The sequence below is a fragment of the Falco naumanni genome, chromosome 4, assembly GCF_017639655.2.
Source record: "Falco naumanni isolate bFalNau1 chromosome 4, bFalNau1.pat, whole genome shotgun sequence".
Classification (NCBI taxonomy): Eukaryota; Metazoa; Chordata; class Aves; order Falconiformes; family Falconidae; genus Falco; species Falco naumanni.
This window is the reverse complement of record NC_054057.1, coordinates 55,566,915-55,594,240: the sequence shown is the minus strand read 5'-3', so window position 1 is coordinate 55,594,240 and position 27,326 is coordinate 55,566,915. Positions and strand designations below refer to the sequence as shown.

Below are 27,326 nucleotides of genomic sequence, written 5' to 3'. Positions count from 1 at the left end.
TCAACATATTCCAAAACCCCCTCCATTTACTCTGACTTTCTTAAGGAAATTCATATCTATGAACAGGTGGTTGGGTTCTCCAGCATATATTGGATGCAGAAAAGATTCAGAGGTCAATGAAAAATGAAACTTTACCTGGGAACTGATTATACGTTGTGATGAACGAGCAATATTAGCAGGCAGGCCAAAAAAGTCAGGTTTATCATCCTCTGGAAGGCTTTCAATAATATTACGATAATCCTGCATTAAAAGCAAAGAATAAACGTAATTGAGGGAACTTTTTTTTCAGCTCAAGAAATTAACAGTGTATGCTGAAAAGAATTTCATTAAGTGCACTGCATAACACAAAGATTAAAGCAAGTATATAACACATGACATATCTTGGTAATCTTATTTATACATTTCTTAATTTTATTTAATAAAAAACTATCTTCTTTTATACAGAGTTTCCACTCTAAAAAAGCAAAAAGTAATTCTCATTACAGTGATGCTATCAACTGAAAAGAAAAATATGCTGACTGACTCTGAAAAGTATTTACAATACTTCTGTTGAAAACTTACAAGTAAAATCAATATAACAATATAAAAAAAGATTCGGACATTTGGAATTCAAATAATAGAGTATAATACATATTTATAAAATGAAGAGCATTCACTTCTATTTAAATCTATGAATATATTACCACTCAAAGAAAGGGAAATAATTCAGGTAAAAATAGGTTTGTGTGATCACGGGAGATGCAGAATAGCATCAATAGTTGTTATAGTGTAATAGTCACTAGTGATGTCACTCTTGTACAAAACAGAAAGAGGCCTTGCAGACTAAGGTAGACTAATGGTGCTGAATGTCTCTTTTATGTGGCTTTGAAGGCAAAAATATTTATTTGAAAGTATGGCTCTTCCCTATTGCACTGTATCATGTGCCTTTTGTCCTTGGCTTGCAGGAGCATGTCCTAGGTGTGCAAGATTTACTTTGACATGGAATCTCACTTCAGAGATAACAATAGTAGCAGACTTCTACACCAAACACCAAGGGAACACTATTTAGTAAGAGATATTATTCCAATTAACTTTGGTAATAAAAACTTAGCTTTATTATTAGTGTTCTACTAATCAAAACTAGTTGCAGAAAATTATTTAAGACATAAAAGTACGAACTCTCACATAAATAATCATATAACTAAAGGAAATTGAGATATATTAAATGCATTGCAGGCAAGAAGAAAGGTTCATCTATTTGACCGTATTATCTACAAGAATAGAGACCAACTTGATTTGTTTATTCCTTCTCTCTTTATGGTATTAACTCAGCACAACTATAGAAAACAACTGTCATATTTAAAGTAAAAAAATAAAGCACCCCCAAACCTAGACACTCAGAATCCAGGTAGAGAATGCCAAACAACAGCAATTTATTTTAACTGGTATAATTCCATTTACATCAACTCATATTGAAGATCTAGCATGGAGGCCTACATTAAAATGCAAATGAATTTTAATAGTAACAACTGTATGTGAAAGGATAGGGAGAAATCAGTTCTTTAGACTGTCAAATTCTCTCTTGTTTACACTAGAGGAATACTAAAGGAGAATCAGAATGCATATTCATCTCGAAATAAAATGTCATACACACTTCAGGGCATGTTAGCAGATTCTGTCAGAATGTTGATATATTTTGCAAATAAGGAGATATATTTAGATTTTCCCATATAATCTGGAAGTTATAAGAATGCTTAGTAGTCTGTACAAAAGTGCTATTATGTTAACATATTAAGTTATATATAAAGGTAATGATATTTGTCTTTGCCTTAAATTGACCCTATTTCTTTTACTCAGCTCTTCATAACTATGCTGCTCTGCACCGTAGTCCAATCAGATATCATAAAATAGGAGACTGATTGAACAGACTAGCAGAACAGTTCTGGCAACTTAAAAACTAGTGCTCCACACAAAAGAAGTCTTAAATAAATGGAGGCATCCTTTGGATTGTAACGCTGGTTTTCTTTGTGGGAATACTTTCAAGAATAATCCCTGTAAATACCTTATTTTGGTTTTTTCTGTATTAGGTGATAGAAGATGTATACCTACCAAAATACTGCAGGAATTCGGTAAAGAGATTGCATACGGGAAACTAGTCATCTTCTTGCCTCTAGCATTTAAACTGCCAATGACTCGTGAATTGAAAAGCTGCTCCAAGTAGGACCGAAGAACCCTCATATCGAAGTAATTATCTACACGGCCTCCATAAATTGCATTTTCAAACAAACCATGCACAAATTCCCACTGAAAATCTTTGGAACCTATAAATTAATTAATTAATATTAGTTTTGCATCAATGGATAGCATTGCATCATAAGCATTTCTTCTTGTCATTGCAGTTCTTCAATGAAAAATATAAAGACATTAAATAATTAAATTCAAATTGTTTTTCTTCTATAGTACCAAATAGTAAGAGTTGAAGAAACTTCAACAGGTTTGTAAATACATGTCATTGATAAAACAAACGCTTACTGTATTTCAAAATGAGTTATTAGAAATATTAATTAGGTCTTGAAGTGCTTTTTATTGGAGATAAACCAATTGGTTATATGCATTTCAGAACTGATGCTATTAGCATTTTGTGTTCCTTTGTCATAAATAAAAAGAATTTCCCTTGTTCAAAATTTTGTACGCTATTTTGTGTCAAAGTACCATCTGATCTCATAAAAAACTGATTGACTGAACCAAAATGAGGTCATGCTCAAAACAGATAACATTACTGGAAATGTCGTATCTTTCACACACAAAGAGGTCCAGGACAGGTACTCTGTAAATCATTATAAATCACACAACGTAGCACATAAAACTAAGACGTTACTATTAGTTTCCTGGCCAGACTGATGTTGCAATTAGATTACTCTGGCTTAGTTATATCCCACAAGTTCAAATTAACTTATTTTCCCTCCCTTCTATCACAGTTTTCCAAAATAACAACATGGGACAATGATCTACTTATACTCCATAGCTTTCACGCGCAGGTAAAGCTTGAGCAAAAAGGTATTTCTTAAAGTACCTTGAAAAAAGGAAGAAGTAATTACTTTAAGGGGGGGGCGTTTATTGGTGGTAACTATTGTTTCCAAACACCTCAATCATTGCTTTCAAAGAAGAGTTATCTTCACAGCAACAGTTAATGATTAGATTAATGATTATCATTGATGGTTAATGCTTGAACTTCTTTACATGACTACGTTTCAAGTCTGTATAACTAAGGTGCAATTCCAGAAGTATTAATCATCCATAAATCTGATTTAAGTCAATGATCATACACCATCTCTAAACATCAGTTCCTAAATTTACTTTGAAATTATATAAAATGCAAAGATTTTTTTTTAATTATCTATTTCATATTAACTAATATTAACAGACTACACTACTTAACAGAACAATGAAGTAGGCTCTATCTAACAGTGAGTTTCGTTATGAAGATTTCATTGATATTCAATTAATTTTCAATTCATTTATTCAAAATATGGGGTACAGAAGACTTCATCTTCCAGGCACTTCTGCATTTCCTGTTTATTACTCTGGACTCAAGCTCAGCAGAACAGTTCTTGGCACAAAGAAAATATGAGTTTATCCAACCTCCCAAAAATGGAATTATGATTCACCCTGTGTTTCTAACTTTGCTTACTGGTGATGAGCCTTGCAGCATCTTCACTGTTACCCAAGTGTTGTAGAAAGATCAAGCTCTTCCTGCAAGTTCTCTACTAATGGTAAAACGGACAGGTCCCATTTGCAAGGTCAGATGGCACAAGGTGGCTTGCATCCATACATCTAAACTCTCTTTTGCCCTGAAATAAGGTAACATCCTACCTGCTACATATTGGAGAGTCCCCAGGCTCTTCTATCTGACAAACCATGCCTTGTTGCTGCCTACAAAAATACCAGTCTGTATAAGCAAATATAGGAAAAAAAATAACCTGATCATGGAATAGTTTTTGAGTCTGTGTTCAGCCCTTACTCGTTTACTAAAACAGCCATATCCTTCAGAGTCTGGATCTACATCCAGAAAAGTCTAATAAGCCTAAATGCAGCTGTTTGAGGGTCAGACTATTTCCCATACTGAAGTAATTACCTACCTACCTCGTCATATGTTTATATTTGTGAAAATGTTCCGATGAAGATTCAAATGCAAAATGTTCAAAGCAGCCTTTAAACAGAATGGCCCCACAGTCCAAACTCAAAACAAAACAATCAGGCAAGGAAACCAGTTTATAAAAATTACTGTGAAATTTTTTAATATTCTAAGAATTTTAAAGGAGAGACATTCAGAGGGGTAACATTACAGAGGTGAGAAATCATTCCTTAAGAAGTGGCTTACCCTCAAAGAGTCTATCAATAATGTCAAAACCAGCACGGAGATCAGATAAAGAAAATTCATAAAACTTGGTCCAACCCTACCATTAAAAGAAATCCAAAGAATTTAATTAGTCACATGATGATGATGAAGTAAAATACAAATATTATGTAATTACTGAATACTGTAAAATACTTAATAATGAAAGAAGAGACAACCTATGTCCTCAAAAGTGCATCTTTGAAAACATTCAATCGAGGCAGTATTAAAAAAAAAAATTCAGCTCATTCAGTACGTATAAATTTACATGCTTACACAAACTAGAATCCATTCAGTATGAGGAATGTAAACTTAAGATTACATTATTTCCTAACAGTATTCACTTCAACTAAAACTGGCTGACATCTGTGATTAGGTCACGCATTAAATTAAGATTTTATTACTGAGGGCTTTTTTGTATTTCAGTTTCCTTTGGATTTTCATAAATAGGTACGATTCTTCAAGCACAGTCTACATTATACTTTCATTATCTTATTCCTTAATTCATGTCACTTCTCTACTGACTTAAAAAATTATAATAAGAAAAGCAATGACTGCTACTATTACAGCACAAATGCTGACCACCACTTACATATTTTAATCACTCTCAATTTGTACCTCCCTTCTGTTCTTGGTGGCATTATTCTTTATATAGCATTCACGTGTAATGTGTGCGTAATTCTAGCAAAAAACTTTACATGTAAATGGATAAGTATAAATAAATATTGATATATGATACAGAACTCAGGAAATTCAGATCTCAAAGGTACCTCCTGTTGCTGTATCTTCTTACAGCTGTACCTTGGCATATGCACCATATCATAGGAACAGGTGTATATGATTCATGATGAAAACCGTGTAAATGTTCCAGATAATAGGCACATATCCAGTGAAATGGATACAGTCTCAGGTCAAGACTGCAGCTGCTTCAAAGATCACAATCAAACTATCACCAGTCACCCTGAAGGTCACAAACTGGAAAGATGCCGCAGTCTCCCAACAGTGTATGTTTTTTAGACAGGTTTGTACATGGACCCCAGACAACCTGAAATTCATTATCAAATACAAGAGCTTCTAGTTCAGATTAAACTGCAGTCCAGCAATGCTGGAAACTGGTAATCTTAAGTAAAATAAACTATCACTAAGCATGCACAGGAGACAAACAGTCACACTGGAATTATGGAGAAAGCAGTAATCCTAGTTTGTGTCGCTTGGAAAGCTGGTGGTAAATGAAATTGAATTTGAAGAAAGCCAAATGAGAGTTCATGTGACAAAGAAGTACTTTCAATATTTTCACCTAGCTTACTTCTTGAACACCATATTCAAAGTCTGTTACTGGAAGAGGCAAATAACCTTATAAACCACAAAGTCAAAACTAGCAAAACACTCTCAAACATTCCAGGCTCTATGAGATCAAGTCTTTCAGGTGACAGGTTAATTTCACCCCTAGTCTGAATAAAATAAACAAGACATAGAATAGTTTGTTGGCTGGGGTTTTCCTCTGTTTAATTTAAGCATCTGCAGCCAGAAAGAAATGTTTGCTTTAAAGAAAAATTTATCTAAGAAAAAAACACATCTCATTCTCTGAAACCCATTATAATCCTCACAAGAAATGAGTTCCCTCGTTCTTCTCTCCTTGAACAGGGTTTGTGTGCAGAAAGAGTAGACAAAGTCATCTCCTTCCCACCAAAATGTCTCTTTTCTCATATCTTCCATTCAATCATGTACGTTTCCAGACTATTCTTTCCTGTTCCAAACAAACTGGATTCACAGAATCTTTTCCATGGGACCTCACTCTTGCATCAGTATCAGTTAGGACACAAATCACAACATAATCCCATGTAGGCAGTAGCAGATTTCAGAGGGACAGAATTTAGGGCACCAAGATCTTATTTTGCAATTAATTCAGAGACAATAATGAAAGCAGGCGCTAGAAGTATACAAATTTTCTCACCTCTGAACATGACCCAACACATACCTGACGAAAAATACTTCCAAATATAAAACCTAAGAAATGGGGTAAATTTTAAAAAAGGTAGCAAAAAATTTATTACCTGAGGAATATAATTTCTTCTTTCTTGGCATATAGCGTGAAACCATGCTAAACAAAAGAGAGAATGTGCTCGAGACAAGTTTCCCTTTTTATTAATTTGCTCTGGTGTCCAGGATTCATAGGTTCGCAAGAGATTCTTTTTGAGGCCTGGAGGTGCCTGCATTGGAAGGAAAAAACACTGTTCTAAACAGAAAACTCAATACTTTTACGTACAGCTTTCTTAAATTCTAACTTACAATTTTTAAGTTAATGATATGACAAACAGTACTTCATAGAATTTAAGGAGAAAAAAAATCTGCTTGTAATAAATGGCCTAACAACAGAATGATATTATACTGAAAATAACTTAAACATACTGAAGGAAATTGTAACCAGGACTAACTGACAGGACTAACTACAGAAGAAGAACTTAGTAAAAGAACATATCAAAATATGTAAGCAAAAAAGTAAATTCAATGTATTCAAGAACAAGAACCTTTCTTCTGATTTTACAAGCTCAACTACCAATTATCATTTCTTTGATCAGAGCCAACTGACCTTATGTCATCACTGCACTCTATTAGCTAGCATATAAATATGGTATATATGAACAATAATATGCCAGTTCCCTGATCTAGTGGTAGAAATGTGACAATCCTACACAGTGTTGCAGTTTCTGTACCATTGAAAACCTCAGTATAAGCAAGAAGGTACCTCAGAAGTTTAAAAACAGCTGCAGTCAACATAAAAGTGTAACAATTTTGGCTTCTTGAAAGTCAGAAGTTAGCAACGTTGGACTATAAAAGGTCAAAGCTTCTTGGTTTAGCTGTAGGCAAAATCTTCATGCTCCATAACCAATGGAAGAGTTAGTAGCACTCCTGTTCATGATTTCCATAATGAATATTAATGCATATGGATATTATTGGTTAGAGCACTTTTCAACAAGTTGGAAGAGCATGGTCACACCTATTCCTTAGGCTGAGCCATTTTGAAAGCAAGGCTCTCAATTTCTAGTAAAGGCCTTTAACAGTATGTTCTGATGTATGGGAGAAGACACATTTTTGTTGAAAGGGCCCAGTGAATATAAAGGTAGGGGAGTAGGCAGGGGGCTGGTGTGTGTGTGTAAAAGGAAAGAAAGTGTGATTCTGTGATATTCAGATGAAGATATTCATCAAGAAAGGGGAAATCCTTGGTTTTCATCCATGTTCCAGTACCTGTGTAGGTTTTTGCTTTTAAGAAAAGCTGAGTTAAGGCATAAAAGAATTTGGAGCACAAAACAGAAGAAACACTTCCCCCAGGTAAATTTATTTTCAGTTCAGACTTGTAACTGGAAAAAAATCTGCAAATAAGTTTTACAAATCTCCCCTTTAAATCACAGCTTCTGTAGATATCCACATAAAAATAAAAATGGTCATCAAAAAATCTTTCAAGATAAATAGCAATTTTTGTATTACTTCTAATTGAAATATAAGGCAAAACCAGTTATGTAAACAATCCATCATTACCCAAATATTCTATCTAAACATATAGTTTACTATACATACAAGTTCATTCATTGTAAACATATAATAAAAGCTATCCAAACAAATCTTACCTCATAAGTGATTTTCAGACTTGATTGAAGCAAAATGGGAGTAAATTTGGGATGAACTTCAGTAGTAAGCCAAAGGCGAAAGTTTGGTTGAGGCTGTAACGCATTCAGTTCCTATTAAAGACATGTCATATAGTGAAGTAGTTTTGGGTTGTTCGTTTTTTTTTAAATACAGAACAGTATTTACAAAATTATAATATCCTAAATTAGAAAGTTAGGATTGTCAAAAATTTCTTCAGTAGTTTTTTTACAAGTAAGGTTATTCAAAAGGCTATATAGTTCAAGACATGTTGTCTCCACACATTCTATATGGTCACTGTGCTCAAGTTCAAAGTTCACCCTAGCTGTGTCAAAATATTTGCACCTCAGCCCCAGATCCTAAATTCAAAACAGAAAAATATATAGCAGTTCTTTACATTAAGTAAAAAAAAAAAAAAAAAAAAAACCAACAATGAAAAAAACCCTGAAAAGGCTACATCTCAAAAAAATGAAGGCTTGGAATGTGGGCTGCATATCAACGTCAGATCTCAATGACTTTCAACTGTATACCTATATTAATTTCTTCAAGTGTTTGTTGTATGCACATTTCATGTACCATGATTCCTAAAAAAAATCAAGATAGGAAAAAGGAGTTCTAAGAAAATATGCTGTATCAAATTATAAAGGCTTCACAAAAAATATGTAATTACTGAATGTAAGAAAACATATTGCTGGTTCTTTATGTGCATCTGAAACAGACATATTTTCCACTGAAGATACAAAAGTTCTTTGAACATTGACTTGAAAACGATGTCAACAGTTTTGTGTATGTGTCTTGGAAGAAACATAGAGCTCAAAAATCTCTTAACAGATTTTCTCACAAACCTTTCATTTTGATAATCTCTAAAACATAGTAATTTTCTTTTCAGTGGTTTTAGTGAAGAAGAAAATTCTGTCAACCCATTAATTGTTCTGCTCTTTAGGCAAAATGACAGCTGTATCTGGTACCTAGGATCACAGAACACAGAGGTTGGAAGGAACCTCTGGAGACTGTCCAGTCCAACTCTGGTCAAAGCTACAGCAGGTTGCCCACAACTGTATCTAGTCAGGTTTTCAGCATCTCCAAAGATGGAGACTCTACAGCCTCTCTGGACAACTTGTTCCAGCATTTGATCATCCTCAGAGTAAAAAAAGTTTTGTCTTATGTTTAAATGGCATTTTCTGTATTTGAATTTCTGCCCATGGCCTCTTGTCCTGTCACAGGACACCACTGAGAAGAGCCTGGCTCTGTCTCCCTTACACCTTTCTATCTGCTGACACACAATGATAAGATACCCCTAAGCCTCCTCTTCCCCTGGCTGAACAGTGCCTGTTCTCTCATGCTCTTGTTATGTCAGATGCTCCAGTCCCCTCATCACCTCTGTGGCCCTTTACTGGACTGGCTCCAGCATGCCCCTGTCTCTCTTGTACTGGGTAGCCCAGCAGACACAGCACTCTAGATGTGTCTTACCAGGGCTGACCAGAGAAGGATCACCTCCCTTGACCTGCCTAAAGCAGCCCAGGAGGCTGGTGGCCACCTTTGCTGCAAGGGCACAGCTGTCTCATACTCAGCTTCTTACCCACCAGGACTCCCAGTTTTTTTCTGCCAAGTTGTTTTTCAGTTATTTAGCTCCCAGACTGTCTGGTTGCCTGGAGTTATGTCTTTCCTATGGGAAGCACTTGGTATTCCCTTAGCTGAACTTCATGAGGATCTTGTCAGCCTACTTCTCCAGCCTATCAAAGCCCTTCTGAATGAAAGCACACCAATCTGTTGTACCAATCATTTCTCCCAGGTTTGTATCATCTGTACTTGCTGAGGATGCATGCTGTCCCATTATTCACATAATTAATTAAGATGCTAAACAATGTTGGCCACAGTATCAATGCTTAGAGCACACCACTGATGACGGGCCTCCAGCTGGATTTTTTGCCACTGACAAAACCCCTTTGAGACATACAGTTACACCAGTTTTCAATCTACTTCACTGTGGTACAATCATGTCTGTATTTCATCATTTTGTCTATGAGGATGTTACGGGAGACAAACTAAGACATAAAAATGATCCACAGCCTTGGAGATTTAACTAAAAATAACAAAAGAATTTACACGCTGGTTCAAGCTCAATCACCTACAGCATGCATGCTCTGATACATCGTGTTTGGCTAGAATACAGCTAAGGGCAGTCAGCTGAAAGATGATACCTTCACATCTTACTATTGGTAAAGTTCACATTGACCAGAAGGCATATTTCATCTTCTCAAATGGAAAGACTGTGAGAACTAAATGTATATACCTGGATGGAATTGAGTTGTAACTATGCAGGTCTCTCTTAAGAGGATGTTCAAACATATGAACTGTATAGCCTCACACTGGCTAATGGTAGGCTAAACAGACAAGGGGATGTGCTGAGTCAAACATCAGCAAATTTCAGTCTCTACTAAGCTCAGCAGAAGTTTAGCACATTCAGTATTATGTTCTTGTGGAAACAATAAGAAACTTCTGATACATATCAACATTTTAATATTTGCAAGATCTGGAAACTGATAATTGGTATGAGGCTTACAAACACTTCTTTACAGTTCGTTACGACATTCAGAGTAGATGACACATGTCAATGTTATCTCCTTTTGCCTCTCCATTTTTTCAAAATGGTTTAGCAGAATGTTAAAGGTACTTAAATGCCACATAGTCATTACCAGACAGAAGACAGACTGCAAGCTTATGTGCATGGAGTATAGTTTATGAACAATCCCTCAATCATTAGAAACTGGAAAATTAAGACTGTAGTAACTGTTTATAGGAATTCCCCACCTTTTTTATTTTTTAGTTTGTTTGTTTTATGGATTTCAGAGTGATATACCTGTAAAGGCACTTTGATTTAGTTAGCAAGTTAACGATTTTACATGCTGTAAGTGCATTTCTATAAAACATCAGACATTTCATTTCAAATTAGCAAAAACCTCTTAGTGACTCAGACACAAGTTACACTTATCAAAAAAGAACTACTAAAAAGAAAGTCCTAGAACTAAAACAAAAAAAGAACAAATTTAAGCATATATAGATGCAGAGTTCAGCAAACATGGGCACTATCCCATAAAGTATCAGAAATCCTAATGGGAACATTGGTTCACTCATTTTTCAGAAATACTCTACACTTCATGAAAATTAAACTGCTCACACAAAGGAAGGAGCTGCTTAGGTATGAAGCATTTCACCTTATTCATGACTGAGAAACCCGCAAAAGTTCATTTTTAAATTACTGGAATTTTAAACATCACCATGGAAAAGCCTGAAATGCTTCAGAAATGGTGCATGCTAATTTTTTCAGGTTTCCAATACATTCTTCTCTAGTCACCCTCACCTTTTCCAATACAGGAAGCCAAGATGTAACAAGATGCAGGTTCTTTAAACACAGCCTTTCTCCATTGTGTGCACATTCTTTTAAAGTTTGAATAGCCAGGTCAGCTTGGCCTTGGCCCATTGCAATCTGAAATGACAGACACAGTTGTATCACAAACTTATCATACCTCATTTAACAGTATAATACAAAATTGTTATTTCCAAGTTAGAGCATATATGTAGAAAAGAAGGTGTGCTAAAAGTAACCAGAATTTTCTCTAATGTGATAGGCTACTAAAGTAGGGGGAAAATTAAGGAAAACTTAGTTTTTTCTTTGCAACCTAACCAGTCTGTTAAGAAACAACATTACCTAGTCTTTTTTATGGAAAAAACGTGAATCACATGGTGACAGTGATGGTACTCCCTTAGAACTCAAAAAGTAATTTCAGTATCAGTCACTAAACTGTATTACTGCAGAACTGCTGATACAACAAAAACAAGAGATAAATGAGAACAAAGTTTATTTTGACTGCAAGTTAGGAGTACTTCCTTTGAACAGAAACACTCAATTTCATACTAAGATGAGTGAAAAACTAAGGCTGCTCTTTTTCCAACTGGGAAATACAAATAGCTTAACCAACAGACTTTTCTTCATTTTTTTTTTTATAGTACCATATTGCTGCTAAAATAAACTTGGATCTTCAAATGGATCCAAACCCACAAAGATCCAAAACTGGATTTTCAGACAAATTAGTGAAAACTGAAAATAAAGGACTTGTTCTGTGGCACAATTCCTGCAATACAGACTACCTGTAGAGTACATTCACCTTAGTTCTCCCTTAGAAACTCATTGGAAGCTGTATGTAACAAAAAACCCTGAACCAAACAAGTTGAAAAGAAAGTGGTTTGAGTCCACCAGAAAAGTCTGGTCTTGGCATTACTGCTACAGCAAAATAAAATATTGTGATTATTATGACTTCATCAACTATCCCCCAAGAGGAAATCCATCCTGGTTTTTTTATCCTAAAACTGTACTGAATCAAAGAAACTTGGGCCCTTAGCTTTATATGATGATACAAAGATATCATCTGCCTAAATAAAATTGAGCATATCATCTTGAAATTACTTAAAACAGCAAAAAGAAGATAACTGAAAGTCACCAGACAATATGGTAGTACACTGCACAAATTTAGTGGTCAGTACTTTATCCCATATGAGAAATAATTCAACAATGAAGCAAAATTTGACCTATGTTCTCTTCAAATTACATGAGAAAGTACAGGGAAAAAATAACAACTAAGTATTCTCATTAGTAGGACAATTTTCAGATGATTCAGCTTTGAGTAGCACTCCTTAATCAAATACCATGTCATGTTACATTTTAAAAGTCCAACTTTTAAAGGATATTTTAGATAAACACAAAAAGCCATGTGGCAGAGTAGGAAATATGCATTCTGAAACATTCCCAGCTAGATAAACTGGCAGTAGGATTTAAATCTTCACAATTTGATAGGAAAAATATACTACATCAGTGCACATTCCAGGAAAGGAACAATTTCAAGGACTATTTAAAAGCAACATTAAACTTGACATTTTCCATTTCTGTGCTAACCAGTGATCACCTAGGCAATAACTCCCCTCCCCTGAATGTTTGAAATGACAAAGGAAATAATGTTTTACAGAGAGATACAAAGCGTACTGGTACTGTGTATTAGGAATATTAGGAAATCACTTGTTTCATAGAACAATTTGAGTTGGAATGGATCCTGGAAGGTCTCTAGTCCCATCTCCTGCTCAAAGTAGGGTCAGCTGTGAAAGATCAGACTATGAGCTGAGGGCTTTGTCCAGTGGACTCTTGAGAACCACCAAGGATGGAGACTGCACTGGGAAATCTGACTGTTCTCATGGTGAAAAAGTTCCTCCTTACATCCAGTCATAACTTATCCTGTTACCATTTATACCCATTGCTTCTTTCCACCATGCCTGACTGCAAAGAGTCTGGGTTCATTTTCTCAATGACCTTCTTGTAGGTCTTGTATTGACCTGTTATTAGGTCATCACCTATAATAATTATTATATTGGCTGTTATTAGGTCATCACAAAGACTTCTCTGCTGACAGGGCACAAGGTTGACTCATGCTGTTTGTCATCTACAGAAACCCTCCAGTCCTTTTCAGCAGAGGTTCTCCCCAGACAGTCAATCTATGGCCTGCATCATTGCAAGGGTTTCTCCTTTCACAGGGAGAGGACTTCACATTTCTTGAATTATATAAGGTTCCTGTCAGCCAAGGAAAGCCAAGGACAGTTGCAAGCCCACTGCTTGGTGGGGCATGGCATATAATGACAAAACACATGGAAAAGGCTGAGGTACTCAATGCCCTTCCAGTCTGAGGTTTCACTGCTAAGGCTTATTCTCAGGCCTCCCAGGTCTCATACACCTACAAGCACGAGTGAAGCAATACCCACAGTAGAGACAGAGATTTAGGAATCACTCAACACACTTAGAAATAAAAAAGTCCACAGGACAAGATGGGATGCATCCAAGAATGCTGGGGGATCAGCTAACGTCACTCCCTGCTCTCATCTTCAAAAGGTTATGTTGATGTGGGGTGTTTACTCATAGAAAAGGAAAATGTCACATCTATCTTCAAGAAGGACAAGGAGAAAGATCTTGTTGATTACAGGCTAGTCAGCCTCCACTCAGTCCCTGCAAAAGTTATGGAGCAAGCACTCTTAGAAGCCATTTTTAAACACATGAAGAACACAGAGGTGGTAAAGAGTAGCCAATACAGATTTGCCAATGGCAACTCATGCCTGATTGACTTCATTGCTTTCTATGATAAGGTGACTGCCACTGTGGACAAGGACATGCCAGTGAATACTGTATTCCTTGACTTTAGTAGAGCTTTTGACAGTCTCCCATATCCTCTTTATCACCGAATCAGAGACATATGGGCCGGAGAAATGTAAAATAAGTTATGCAGAAAAATGGCGGGACTGCTGGGCTCACAGGATGGTCATTGGTGCAAAGTCCAGCTGGCAGCCAGTAACTAGCAGTATCCCTCAGAGATCAGTACCAGGACAAATACTGTTTAATATCTTCATCAGTGACATGGGTAATGTGACTGAGTGCACTCTCAGCAAGCTAATGGATAACACCAAAGAGGTGTAAGAAGGGTGAGCAATCCATACGCTGGAAGTCAGGGTTACTACTCAGACCTGAACAATCTGGAGAAACAGGCTGGCAGTTCATGAAGTTCAACAAGGTAAATGCAAAGTCCTGCAGCTGGAATGGAATTATCCCATGCAATAGTAGAAGCTAGGGTCTGCCTAGAAGCAGCTTTGGGGAAAAGGAAACCTTAGTGGACTAGTTGGATATGAGTCAACAACGAGGCCTTGCAACAAAGGCCAATCCCATAACGGACTGTATTAGTAAAAACATTCAGCAAGTCCAGGGAAGTGATCCTTTCCCTCTCTTTGGAACTTGCGAGACCACATCTGGAGTACTGTGTCCAGCTTTGGGCTCCCCAGTACAAGACAGACGCGGTCATATTGAAGTAACTAACTCCAGAGCAGACCACCAACATGATCAGGGCACGCTTAGCAGGTTTTGTTTAGCCAAGCAATCAGGAGACCTTCTTGCTGTCTACAACTAACTTACTGAAGACTGCACAGAAGATAGAGCCAGACTCTTTCAGAGGCACGTGGTAATAGGACATGAGTCAATGCAAACAAGCTGGAACATGGGAAATACTGATGTGATATTAGGAAAAACATTCTCCTGTGAGAGCTGTCAAATACTGGAACAAGCTGCCCAGAGATATTGTGGGATGATCCCCACCCTTGGAGGAAGGATCTCCCTGCTCTGAGCACAGAATTGAGACAGATGATATCCAGAAGTCCCTTCCAACCTAGGTTATTCTATGAATTTAACAGCTACAGTAAATTCCTTCTTAGAAAAAGAAAAGTTGTTTTCAACACCTCTGCATAGATCTAATTTTGAAACAGACATAGAAAATATAAAGTGATCTCTTAGCACTACAATTCTTGATTAAAGTGACTTATTTTCACCCAGTTCAGTTTTGTGTCAAATGCAAAACTGGGAACAAGCTGTATACCATGACAAAAAACAATTGTTATATTGGCTGGGCAAATATTTTTATTGTTGCATGCCTATTCCTGAAATCTGAGAGCCTTCCTGCATGGTTGATCTTAAACACTTTTTTAAAAAGACTTGAAATATAACAGTTCTGTTCAAGGACTCCCATCAGCAATTAATTGGTTAACACTTACTTGTAAAACTTCTCAAACTATCTTACAGAATTTCACAAAATACCGAAGTGTTCACAAACACTGAACATCTGATTTTATGTTTTCTGTTGAATAAAGAAATATGCAAGTCCTACAAGCAGAGAAAATTATGCAGTCTAGTTGTTGGTGGGTTTTGTTCATATTTCAATTACTCCACACTAAAACTGATAATGTTTCAGCATGTATGACAATTCTTAGTCTCTTTTGTTCTCCTCCATCTACTCATTTTTCCTTTCTCCAAGTTGGAGGAATACCTCTCATGCTGATTCTACTTCTGTGAGGATCGTTGTGTCTCTCCAACCCATTTTGCCAATGATATCGGAAGTTCATGGCAAGATAGGTGGGAACAACAAACACATAGACACCCATGCTTTCACATACTAACTTCATTAAAAACCAAGGTACAACAGATATTACTTCTGTAAAATTTTACACATTGTGGTTTTTAATCATTATGCTTATCTAAGACTGACCTGATGGTAGCACTCAGTATTTCTTTCAACACTGGCAAGTTCTTGCAACTCTTGAGAAGGATCGGCACCAGGAGAAATAATTATTAAGATGGGCTCAATTGCCAGAGTCTCTTTATACAGACGTTTCAAATGCAGAGGTGATGGAGATAATTCTTTTATTCCTAGAATTAGATTTATCATGGAAATAAAGTGATTACACAGGATGGAGTGCATCATTAAGCACTTTAGAAATCATCTGGCTGTCAAAGTTATGTTTAATGGAGATCATAAAACTGGTCCTATAAGAAAAAAATTCTTACAGTATGCAGGTAGAAGGCACCCTATATTGTTAAGAAAAAGACACAAGCATCAAAATGGCACCTGGCCTTCCAGCTTGGTGAATATAAACTGCAGTCTTTACAGTAAAGTCTTCAAGAAAACATACAAAAAGAGAAGAGCTGGAATATAAGAATATGAGAGAAGCTATATGCAGCCAGGACTATGTTTAGAGAACTGAAAAAAAGGAGTCCAGTGTTTTCAGGGTAAATAAATAAGCACTCATATTCCAGATAATAACTATGCAATCAGAGTGGGAATTCCTGACATACTTTTCTGCCTCCATGTTATATTCTGACAGAATTTCTTAAATCTTAACTATCTAAACTGACATCTGGACATGAGAAGAAAAAGCATATGTGAGAGCAAGTAACTTTTCAGAAAATGTCTAAGTGGGAAAGGGAAAACAAAGGGGAAGACAGACAGACCTGACATATAAATACAAAGTTTGGCAGAGGGTGCAAACTTCACATTTTTCATAAACAGATGAAGCTTCCAGCAACTCAATGAACAACTTTTCACAGAACTTGTCTACTAAAGACAATGCAATTAAACCAATTTACAGCAGCTGGAACTTGAACTCAAAATGCTTGTTAAAATTCCTTTAGTTGGTGATCTGTACATAGAAAAACAATGTGCAAAAATAACCATAGATGTATTATTACCATTAACAATGCCAACAGAGAAAGCAGGAAATATTTTTATTATTATTATTTTGGCAAGCAATTTTATTTTGGCTTAGATGCAATGTGACCATGAGAACTCTGATCTACTTTATAGAAAATGGTGTGTGAGAATAAAATACTTGCTTAGCCTGCACTGATATTCTTTCTGTGTATCTTTATTGCTTTTTTTAAGAATATGAAAATGTAGGTAATTAAAATTAAGCTTCCTTAAATACTACTTCTGATGTAGCCAGACTCAAAAACTAGGTTAAAGCAGATATGAAAAAAACCCAAAACAACTCAATGATCAATATGGAACGATTTGGAAGTATATTGTCAATATGATTTTTGCTAATATAGTGCATTTCAGTATAGCATGCAAAATAAAAAAACAAGCATGCTTCGGGTGCCCACAAAACACGTTTATAGAAAATTCTTATGAACTTTATCTTCAAAAGAAATTATTTTAATTTCCCTTCACCCATAAATTTAAAAATATATGTAAAAGATGAAAAAAGGAAAAAGCCATATCTGGATAGAACAGAAGTCGAAGGTTTTCTCGTAGGCTATTACAACTCTTTCGGAACTCTTTTTTTCTCACAGGAAAACAGCCAAAGGAGATTGGAAACTTAATAGTTCCCTTTTGAACTAAGTGAAACAGTCTGTTTAAGAAGTTTCAGAGCAAGGACCCTGAAAAAGACATGGCAGAAAAAAATATGAAAAAAAATATTCATACAGGCATGAACCCTTTTATTAGTTGGAACGTGTTAGTCATGATTTATGACATGATCTCAAAATAAGATCTCACTGGTATGCACGAAAAAAATCTGTGGATGAAACTTTGCCTACAAATGGTGTCTGCCTTCCTCAGTGAGGCTGTAGTTTCATTTACCAAAAAAACATTCCCTTGTAGAATGCTTCCAAGGAACTGGTATCAAGATAGACCTAGCCAATTACATAATACAGTGCGGTCTGGAAGACAGTAAGTAGTTAATCTTTTTTAATCTCACTTCTGTCCCAACACTGTACCACATTAAAACCAAAAAATTCTGCCTTGTCCCTACGTAATGCAGGGGTGACTCTTAAAACTATAGTGTCCACCCCAGTAAGGCACGCATCATTCACTATTCATCTTCCATACGCATATTGTCATTAACTGTTAAAAGCTTAAAGAAGGCTTTGGTGTGGTATATTGCAATATTAAGATTATTTGGAATTTTAAGTCCCAAACTTTGAATACAATAGACCTCAGAGAGAAAACAGACAGGCTAGAACAGGCAGACAATCACAGTATTGAAACACTCTAAATTATGTGTATTTCTAAACAGACAGTAAGAATTGTATTACAGTCCAAGAGACTGACAAAAAATTACTGCAAATATGAAACAATCTTTTGAGATTCAATTTACAAAATCTCACACCTAATGTTTTTTTAAATGGTAAATTACATTAGATGAAAGTATCTTTTTTGGAAAATTTTTGTCTTGAGGAAAATGATGCAGTGTAAAACTTCTAGAAAAACAGCTATCCTCCTTTCTTAATCACTTCAGTGTTCAACAATTCATTAAAATAAAGTAATAGATCTTTTATTATATTTCAAATCACTATGCAGCATAAACCAAACCATTTTAAAAGCACTTCCATGCACAGCATAAGATCAAACCCTAAAACTTAGGGATAAGAATTATAAAATAAAAGAGAAAACATAAAACCAAAAAACAAAACTTATTATTGTGTAGAAACACCTGGTAAAAAATTAACTTACCTAGGGTTTTACATGCAAAAAGAGCCAAGGCACTCTGTAGCCTGTCTGGTTGGACAGCCTGGACCACAAGTACCTTAAAATAAAACATATTCAGGGGAGATGAGTTTACAAAAGTATATTGCGACAATTTAAAAAGCAACGCTCTTCTAAGAAGGCTGAATTCTTTAAACTTCTTCTCAAAACAAAGTTATTTTCTCTAAAAATATAAAGCTATCTCATCATTCCCTTCCAAAATAATCTAATGTAATTGTTCTTTTGTAAGTAGCTCATCCTACTAATAGAATCAGAAGATAGATCTACATCTAATATCTATTTGTAAGCTGGAACATTTTCTACAATGTTTTCGAAAAAAGGTAGCTACATGGGTAGCAAGAATGACAGAAAGCAAACAGTTTTATACTGGCAATCTAAATTCTATACCTGTATTTAGGCAGTAATGTCCTAACTGGAATACTGATGTTTCTGATTTCAGTGCAGTACTACAGCAAAATAATCAGTGATGAAAGAATTTCCTTTGTTTAAGCACATCTTTAGAGTTTTACATCTAACTTCTTTTTCTGAGGCATTCTGACTTTCAAAAATCCTATTTCTACAGATGCTTTTACTGTTCTTCAAAAGACTACAGAACATGAAGAGCTAATCAGTTCAGATACAAATTAAATTAGCAGCTCCCCGACCAGCTACCTCTTTGTCAGTTAACTTCTTGCAAGTGTTCACTGCAGGCAACTGCAGGCAACTAATTCAATTTCAGTAGAAAGGATTTGTTAAAATTGCCACCCCTTCTTCTACTCCCTTACTTGCTGACCTGCAAACCACAATACTGAACCTATCACCACATTCTGGTTTCCAAGTCTGGAATATCTGGTTTTAGTTTTGGAGGAAAAATTGAACTTCATTAAATTTTTAAGAAAGCACTACTTTTTAAGCTTGGGATTACACTAAGTGCTACTGCACTATTTTTAAGTTTAACATACAGTTTGAAAGAAATGAAATTATGAGTGACATAAATGTAACCATGTAGTTTCAGTATATTCCATCAACAGAAACATTCTTAATACTTTCTACACAAGGAACTAGATAATATGCTGATCATTCCAGATTTACTTTCCTAGAAAAGCAGAATTTTTGACAACCCATTGCACACTTAAGAATTGTTCTTCTGCATTTCATCAAATCAAATATGACTCAGACAAATTTCTTTCCAAAATAGTTTGTTCCTAATTCCATGCATGCTATTTTAGAAATTCTCCTCCTCCACAAAAACTCCAAATAGAGAGCCCTTAAGTGCTAAATGGCATGGAATTACATTGTCTTGTACCCCATCCCTTCTTTGGACGGGCCTTCATTTTTTCTGAAGTGACGTCAATGGAAAATCACTGCATCATTTGAACATAAGTGAAGTTCCATAATCACAAAAGGAATAACTTTTTTCTCTTCCAGAGGAGAAGGTTCCCTCGGTGGAGGAAGGAGCTTCCCTCTCCAATAGTTCTGGCGAGTTCTTTAATCATCAGGCTTTCAGGAAGAGCAGTATTTCCTGACTACTATCCTAATAAACAGTGGCTGCTACCGCATTTTGTGGCTTTCAGTCAGATGTGTGAGTCTGCACATTTAACAATGAACTAAACTGATGATGCTCAACAAGCTGACAAATTCTGCAGTAACAAAGCAACCAAGAAAGAATTTTAATACTTATTCATAAAATTAAATCTGTGAATATTAATAAAAAGCTTGTTTCCTCACAGGGTATACTCAGTTGCAGCCAATACACCAATACAAAAAAGACAGATAAGGGAGAACTAAATAAGCATTACAGAAAAAATATAAAATAAATAAATATTAAAAAAAAATATAAATCCTTAAACTAAATAGTTAAGCTGTAAGACAATGTAGATACTGTCACTGCTTATAAATCAACCAGGCCTGAAACCTATATTCTTCAGATATAAAACTCGTTTTCAATGCTGAACTCATAATTATTTAAAAGAATTTAATATGAAAAGATTACCTGCTGAAACAAGGAAATTCTTTTCACAATAGTAGATGGAAAGTCTTGTTCACACACAGAGCTCTGAGAAAAAGTGTGCCACAGACCTTCATCTTCAAAGCAAAGTGTCTGATACAGACCTGGGAGAGAAATCTACGAAACAAATAGTGCATATTTAACAATAGAGAATAGCCATTTGGACATTGTGTAATTTATTTAGTTTCCAAATATCACTGTGACCCTAAACCTGTAAATATTTGTGCATACCACATAATTCAATTTTACCCTCAGAGTTAAAGAAGAAAGTGGTAGGTATTAAAAGTAACCATTTGTTTACCTATTCCCTGCAAATGCTAAGTCTGTATTTGCTCTATATTTTTTTTTTAAACTTCTAGGTTCTTCACTTTTAATTTTTTTCCTTTAATCATAACCAGGCTCTTTTTCTATCAGTACATGCTACTGATTCACCCAGTTACTCTCTGTTTGTTTGTTTAATCTCCTAACAATCATGCTTGCCACACCATTATTGCAATTGTTCGTGATTCTTGGTGAAGAGAAATGAAAAATAATGAACTCTGGATTCAGCAGCAAAAGTCCTTGCCAAAAGCTGGTCAAGGTCTTCCTTCTTGCTGCTGAGCTACATGCAGGAGAAGAGCCTAGGACAGAATTTCAAGGACTAGTATTTTCGTTTTGTTCCCTTCAGGATCAGAGGGCTTCAACATTGATTCTTGCAAGGTAAACCAAACAAAGTAATTTTTGTTTTAGTTTGAAATTACTTGATCTGAGCAGTAACAAACTCTGAAACACCTTTAAAGATCTGCATGGAAATCTGGTAAGTAGAAAACTAGTTCCCCAGTTAACAGTTTATGGTTTTTAATACAATACGAAGCAGTTTGCAAAAGTCATTACATAGGAGATACTTGCAACTATTTAAATATTCTTTGCAATTTTTCCTCTATATATTTTTCTTTCTATAGAAATGGCAGTACCTTGGGCAAGCTTACAGTATTTTCTAATCTCAGTAAGATGACATGTTCATTCACGTGCACAGAAATTCACGTTAGATGGAGTAGAGAAGAAGAAATGAAAAGGCTCAGGAAAAAAAAAGATTAAGAAAAAAAAAGTGGGTTTTTTTTAAGTGAGTATATATTAAGGCATGGTTTCTGAAAGATAGAATAAACAATTTAAAATAACAAAATATTTCCATCTGACAAATACATATTTGAATATTCAAGTCCAAATTAGTATTTGCTAAAACGAAAGGCCTTTTAAGTTAAATTCAACCCGCCACATGACGCATACCTTCAAAGATGCTACTGCCCAGGCTTGGTCCTGTTCTATCCAAGAGGGAATCTGGTCACGAACACTTCTTTGTGAATCCTTATTGAAGCAAGTTACGTTACACACATAAGTTATGCAAACTTTGTTTTGCAAACACTATAGTCGCTTATAAGACTGTGAAACCCATGTTCTTAATAAAAATAGCATTCACAACAGCAATCTTTCTGTGGTCTTTTGATAAGTTCATAAATGGCATAACAAAAGCTACCAATGATTTAAATCTGAGATATACTGTTCACATTAACATTTGCTTAACAACCTGAGCCTGAGAATACTTTATCTTTTAGAGTATCTGTACAAGATACTCAACTCTTAGGTAGTTTCCTTTTTTATTAAAAACAAATGACCCAAATGACTGGCTATCTGCATATGCACTTTGAGCAACTGACTTCAAAAAGTAACTCCACTGCACATATTTGTAGTCATGAAGACGACAGTTCTTCACACCAAAGTCAAATCTGTGGTAATTCATAGGCAAAACATTGCTTCTGGACGTCTCTGTACTGGTAAAGTTTGACCACAGTTCTATTTTTCTGCTCCTTCAGTGCTGGAGATGGAGGAAATTCTAAGGATGAACAACATAGCTTAAGCTCCAGTAGAATCTCTGTATTCACTGTATCATTTTTATAAAAAAAATCTTACAGTACCCATTAACCAGTCTGATAATCTTTGTATGGAAATGTACTTGGATCTCTCAACCACTGAACAACTTCAAGAGTAATCTTAAATGTTCAGTAGAAAAAAGGAAAGCTTTCTTGTGAAAGGATGTCTCAGCCATGAGTTATGAAGTTTGAGAAAGAACAAAAGTAGGAAACCTGGAAGCAATTCCAAAAAATAGGAATAAACTTGAGATGGGTCTGCAATATACATTCCAGTTAGAAATGGGGTTGAATCACATATGTCCACAATATTTCCAAAATTTATGGTTGTGTGTTAGGTGAGGTAGAGGTAGGACTGGCGTTAAATTCCATTCTACACTCAGATCTCACATAGCTTGAAATGGCCTACAGCAAGAAAATACTTAACGATCACCAAGTTCACTAACATTTAATTGAATTACAAAGACTCCACAAAGGTGAAGAGGGGACTTCTATATTCACACTGAATTGCAAAACACCATAGAGTCAGCTAAGGGCTACAGAAAGGGAGAATTTAAGGATCTTTTAAGCAAACGACTGCCTAAGTAAGAAAATTATTGTGTTTTTTTAAGTGACTTGCCACTTCCGGCAGCATGCATGTGAACATGGTATCATGGATATTCTAAAAACAAGGTACTCACACTGTTCCTTGTCTTGTACCACGGGGTGTATGAGATACCTTGATAGATATCTAAACAAGGCTAAAGGTTTAAAGTAATTCTGAATGATGAAAACTGCAGCTAAGCCTGATGGAAATAAGCTAGCCTGACACTGAATGAAGGAGGAGATTAGCAAAAGAATAGGCAAAGACTGAGCTCATGATTCCTGATCAGGCTCGTGTTTCCTAAAAGCACCTTTCAAACCCTTTGTCAAAATATTTGGTTCAAAGAGGAGCTATAATGGGTAAGACTACAGAAATCTTAGCTTTCTCTAACTTTTTTTACCAGAAGTTTATTTTCAAAGCATACAGATTCAACAGAATGGAGGGACACTTGGTAAACTAGAGCATGATTGGTCAAAAATACAACTGAAGCTTTTTAAGCTAGCTCTGTCACCTAGGAAAATATAACAATACATCTCCAGATGTAGAGCTCTGAGGCTGGGGAAAAAAGCATGTCAAAGTTAGCAAAGTGTGTGGACAATCCCATCAATCCATACAAAAAGCACAACTCATATATGATACCAGGAGAGAAAGATACTCAGAAACACTGATTTTAGTTGCAGAAGAGGGCTTAAAACCTCCTCAAACATACCACTGAAAACACAAATTGTAATCCTGGTAACAGAAACAGGAAGAAAAAAAAAGCAAGAAAGGCAAAAAGCTATGCAAATTAGAAAATGAGTGGGTACATTCAAAAAGCTCAAAAAAATTTAATGTTTTTATATTACTACAAGAGAAGGGTTTTTGTTCCTTTAAGGTATGTATACAATTAATTAAACAATATAGTAAGAATAAAACTTTCACTTTTCAGGATTTATCTAAATGTTTCTTATTTCAAAATACACACATAAACGTAACTTACTGATTTTCTTATGGTATCTCCAATCATCACCCCTGTAAAAGTCTCCCATTCCTAAGGGGAATAAATGAACAACTTGCATAAGTCACAAGACATCTTTAAGAATGAAGACTAATATGTAGTAGCATGTGGGCAAAGCAGGAACAAATTAAAGCCTAGATTCTGAAAGAGTTATAAGACATTTTTAAAACTCTAGGTAACACTACCAGTATACAATTCCTTTTGTTGAATCCAATCTAAATGACTGCAGTGCTTTATAAGAAGAAGAAACAAAAGCAGAAGCCCTAGCCTTTCTTAGCACCCACAGCTCCCACCCAGATTGCCCAACTATAAGCCAGCAAGAAGTAATGTGCGTGGCTGGCAAGGACACACGTACTGCCTGATAGGGCACCAGCAGCCCACATAGAACAGGTAACTACAGAATCCATGTGTTGATAGTGTTTCATGTTATAGTATCCAACAGGTGCAATTACTAGAACAGGAGGAATACCTGATATAATAGATTGCTATTTTACAATTGCTGTATTTTACAAGTGGACTTTTTGTAGCCACCCAAGCTCAGCTTTATTTCCTGGATAAAGTCCACTCATAACTTTGATTCTCACTGCTAAAATAATAGAGAACTGTGTATTCTTATCTCTATGAATGGTTTCACCCCAGGAAACTCTGTTAGCATACTTCACTGTACAGGCACACACAAACACATCTGTACCTCTAAGCATTGCATGTGCTTTAGTCTTTTTCCTGGTAACACTGCAGGAGAGCAGAAGACATGGGCTGACATGGTCCTCACTCCCAAAGCCATGCTGCAAAGCTTCAGCAATGAGAGCCAAAGACAATAGTGAAAGCCCCTCATTTGCATTTAATTCCCAAGGACATTATGGAAGAATATTTTCAGTAAATTTTGATTTGTTAGTGGTATAGTTTTAGTTACAAGAAAAGTTGCTATACTTACATTTCAAGAGACTGAAATATTACGCAGGCACATTGTCTAATGAGAAAATATATATATATATTTCCTAAAGCAGCTGTAGTAAAACATGAGAAACATGAGAAAAAATGGAAAATTTCTAATATGAGAAAGTCCCAGTTCTCAAGTGCACCTTATTTTCAAGACCCTTTACTGTTAGCTTTTTTACATTTGGTGAACATGGGACAGTAACTTTCATCACTTTGTTCCCATAGCTTTAGCTAAGTTTCAAGCACTGAACTCAAGCCTGCCATAAAAGCAAGTTTACCCTTATTTTATCAGCATGCAAATGACTAATTTATGCACATAGGGGAGCCTGGAATCCTGAAATTCTAGTTCAGCGTCTTGTTCACAAACTCATGATACCGGTGAGGTTCCCATTTCCAAAGCTGCAGCACACAGCACCCTCATTTTGTCTGCATCACTGCCTAAGGAAAATGTTTTACATAAGGACAGTCTTGCAGGCCCATGCATTCCGGAATAAATAATACTTCAGTGCAATAACTTCAGTCACACATCAGAGCACTCAGAATAAAATCCTTTTGCTGCTGGGACAGCTGGTCACATGAAAGAATTCATCCACATGAGATAATTATTTCTGGTGTAACCCACTAAAAGAACACTTAGGTCTTTTACAGGCACCAAAAAGATTCCAGAGACAACCGCCCACCTTTTGAGGGCCTTGTATACAAACACAACATCGAGCAGCCTACCTTGCACAGCAAAATCCCTATGCAGCCTTGCACCCTACACCCACTCTAGGATGTTACAGAGACTCGAAGTAACACTCCAGCACCACCCCAGCTTGAGGTGGTGTTTGGAACCATAGAATCATTTAGATTGGGAATGATTTAGGATCATCAAGTCCAGCCATTAACTTAGGACTGCCAAGTCCATTTGTAAACCATGTCCCTAAGAACCACATCTATGCGTTTTTTGAACACTTCCAGGGATGGCCATTCCACCACCTACCTGGGCAGCCTGTTCCAATGTTTGACAACCCTTTCCGGGATTTTTCCTAAAATCCAATCTAAATCTCCTCTGGTGTAACTTAAGGCTGTTTCCTCTTGTTTTGTCACTGAAAGGAAAGCCTCCTTTCAGGTGGTTGTAGGGAGCGATAAGGTCCCCCCTGAGCCTCCTCCTCTCCAGGCTAAACCCCCCAGTTCCCCCAGCCACCCCCCACCAGCTTTGTGCTCCAGCCCCTCAATGTCTTTCTTATAGCGAAGGGCCCAAAATGGAACACAGGACTCAGGGTGCAGCCTCACCAGTACCAAATACAGGGGGATGATGACTTCCACCCTGGCCACTCTATTTCTGATACAGGCCAGGATGCTGTTGGGCATTTTGGCCAGCCGGGCACACTGCTGGCTCACGTTCAGATGGCTGTCAACCAGCACACACACCACTTACTCTTCCAGCCACGTGTCTGAACCCAAGTTAGCTTTTAACAGCCTCACAACCAGGCAAGAACCCACCGACCACCACTGAAGGGGAAATACAAGCTTCCACAAAAAACCACACCTCATTAAAACACCGCTACCCTCAAAGAGCAAGGCTGGTGTGGGGGAGTGGTAATCATCGTATATTGATCCCTCCTAGCACCTTTTAAAGCAGCTTGGCCTTTTGAGAAACACTCTTTCTTAGTACAGACAAGAACTTCAGCCTTTTCCCTCACAAACGGGGAGGCTGCAGCTGACGGCTGGCTGCAGTGTGCTCAGCCTCCTCCATGCCCCAACACCTTCCGGAAGGGACAGCCCCTCAGGTAGCCAAGGGCCTTGGGGACACCCCCCCACCCCCACTTAAGGAACCAGCAACCCAGGCTGGGCAGTACAGCGACAGCAACCCCGGCCGCTGCGGCACGTTAAACCAACAAACACCTCCCCCCGAGTGAGGGCAGGACGCTAAGATGGCGGCTAGAGCGTGGCTTCAACCACGTGACGAGGTCCCGCCTCGCTCCCGTTCCCCTGGCCCTTCCGCGCTGCCGTAGG

The 27,326-nt window shown here is 36.6% G+C and overlaps 1 protein-coding gene across 1 annotated transcript; it reads right to left on the bottom strand.

Annotated features, from left to right (window-relative positions):
* Nucleotides 1–26,681, bottom strand: LOC121086112 (cytoplasmic dynein 2 heavy chain 1-like). Its single transcript, XM_040589355.1, has 12 exons — nt 26,604–26,681; nt 24,372–24,422; nt 22,172–22,249; nt 20,891–21,022; nt 18,886–18,958; nt 16,141–16,301; nt 11,379–11,504; nt 8,002–8,112; nt 6,430–6,585; nt 4,361–4,436; nt 2,089–2,300; nt 1–240 (listed from the first exon to the last, which is right to left on the bottom strand). Exons 1-12 carry the CDS (start codon nt 26,679–26,681, stop codon nt 1–3), a joined length of 1,494 nt encoding a protein of 497 aa, XP_040445289.1.
* Nucleotides 26,682–27,326: the final 645 nt, after the last annotated feature.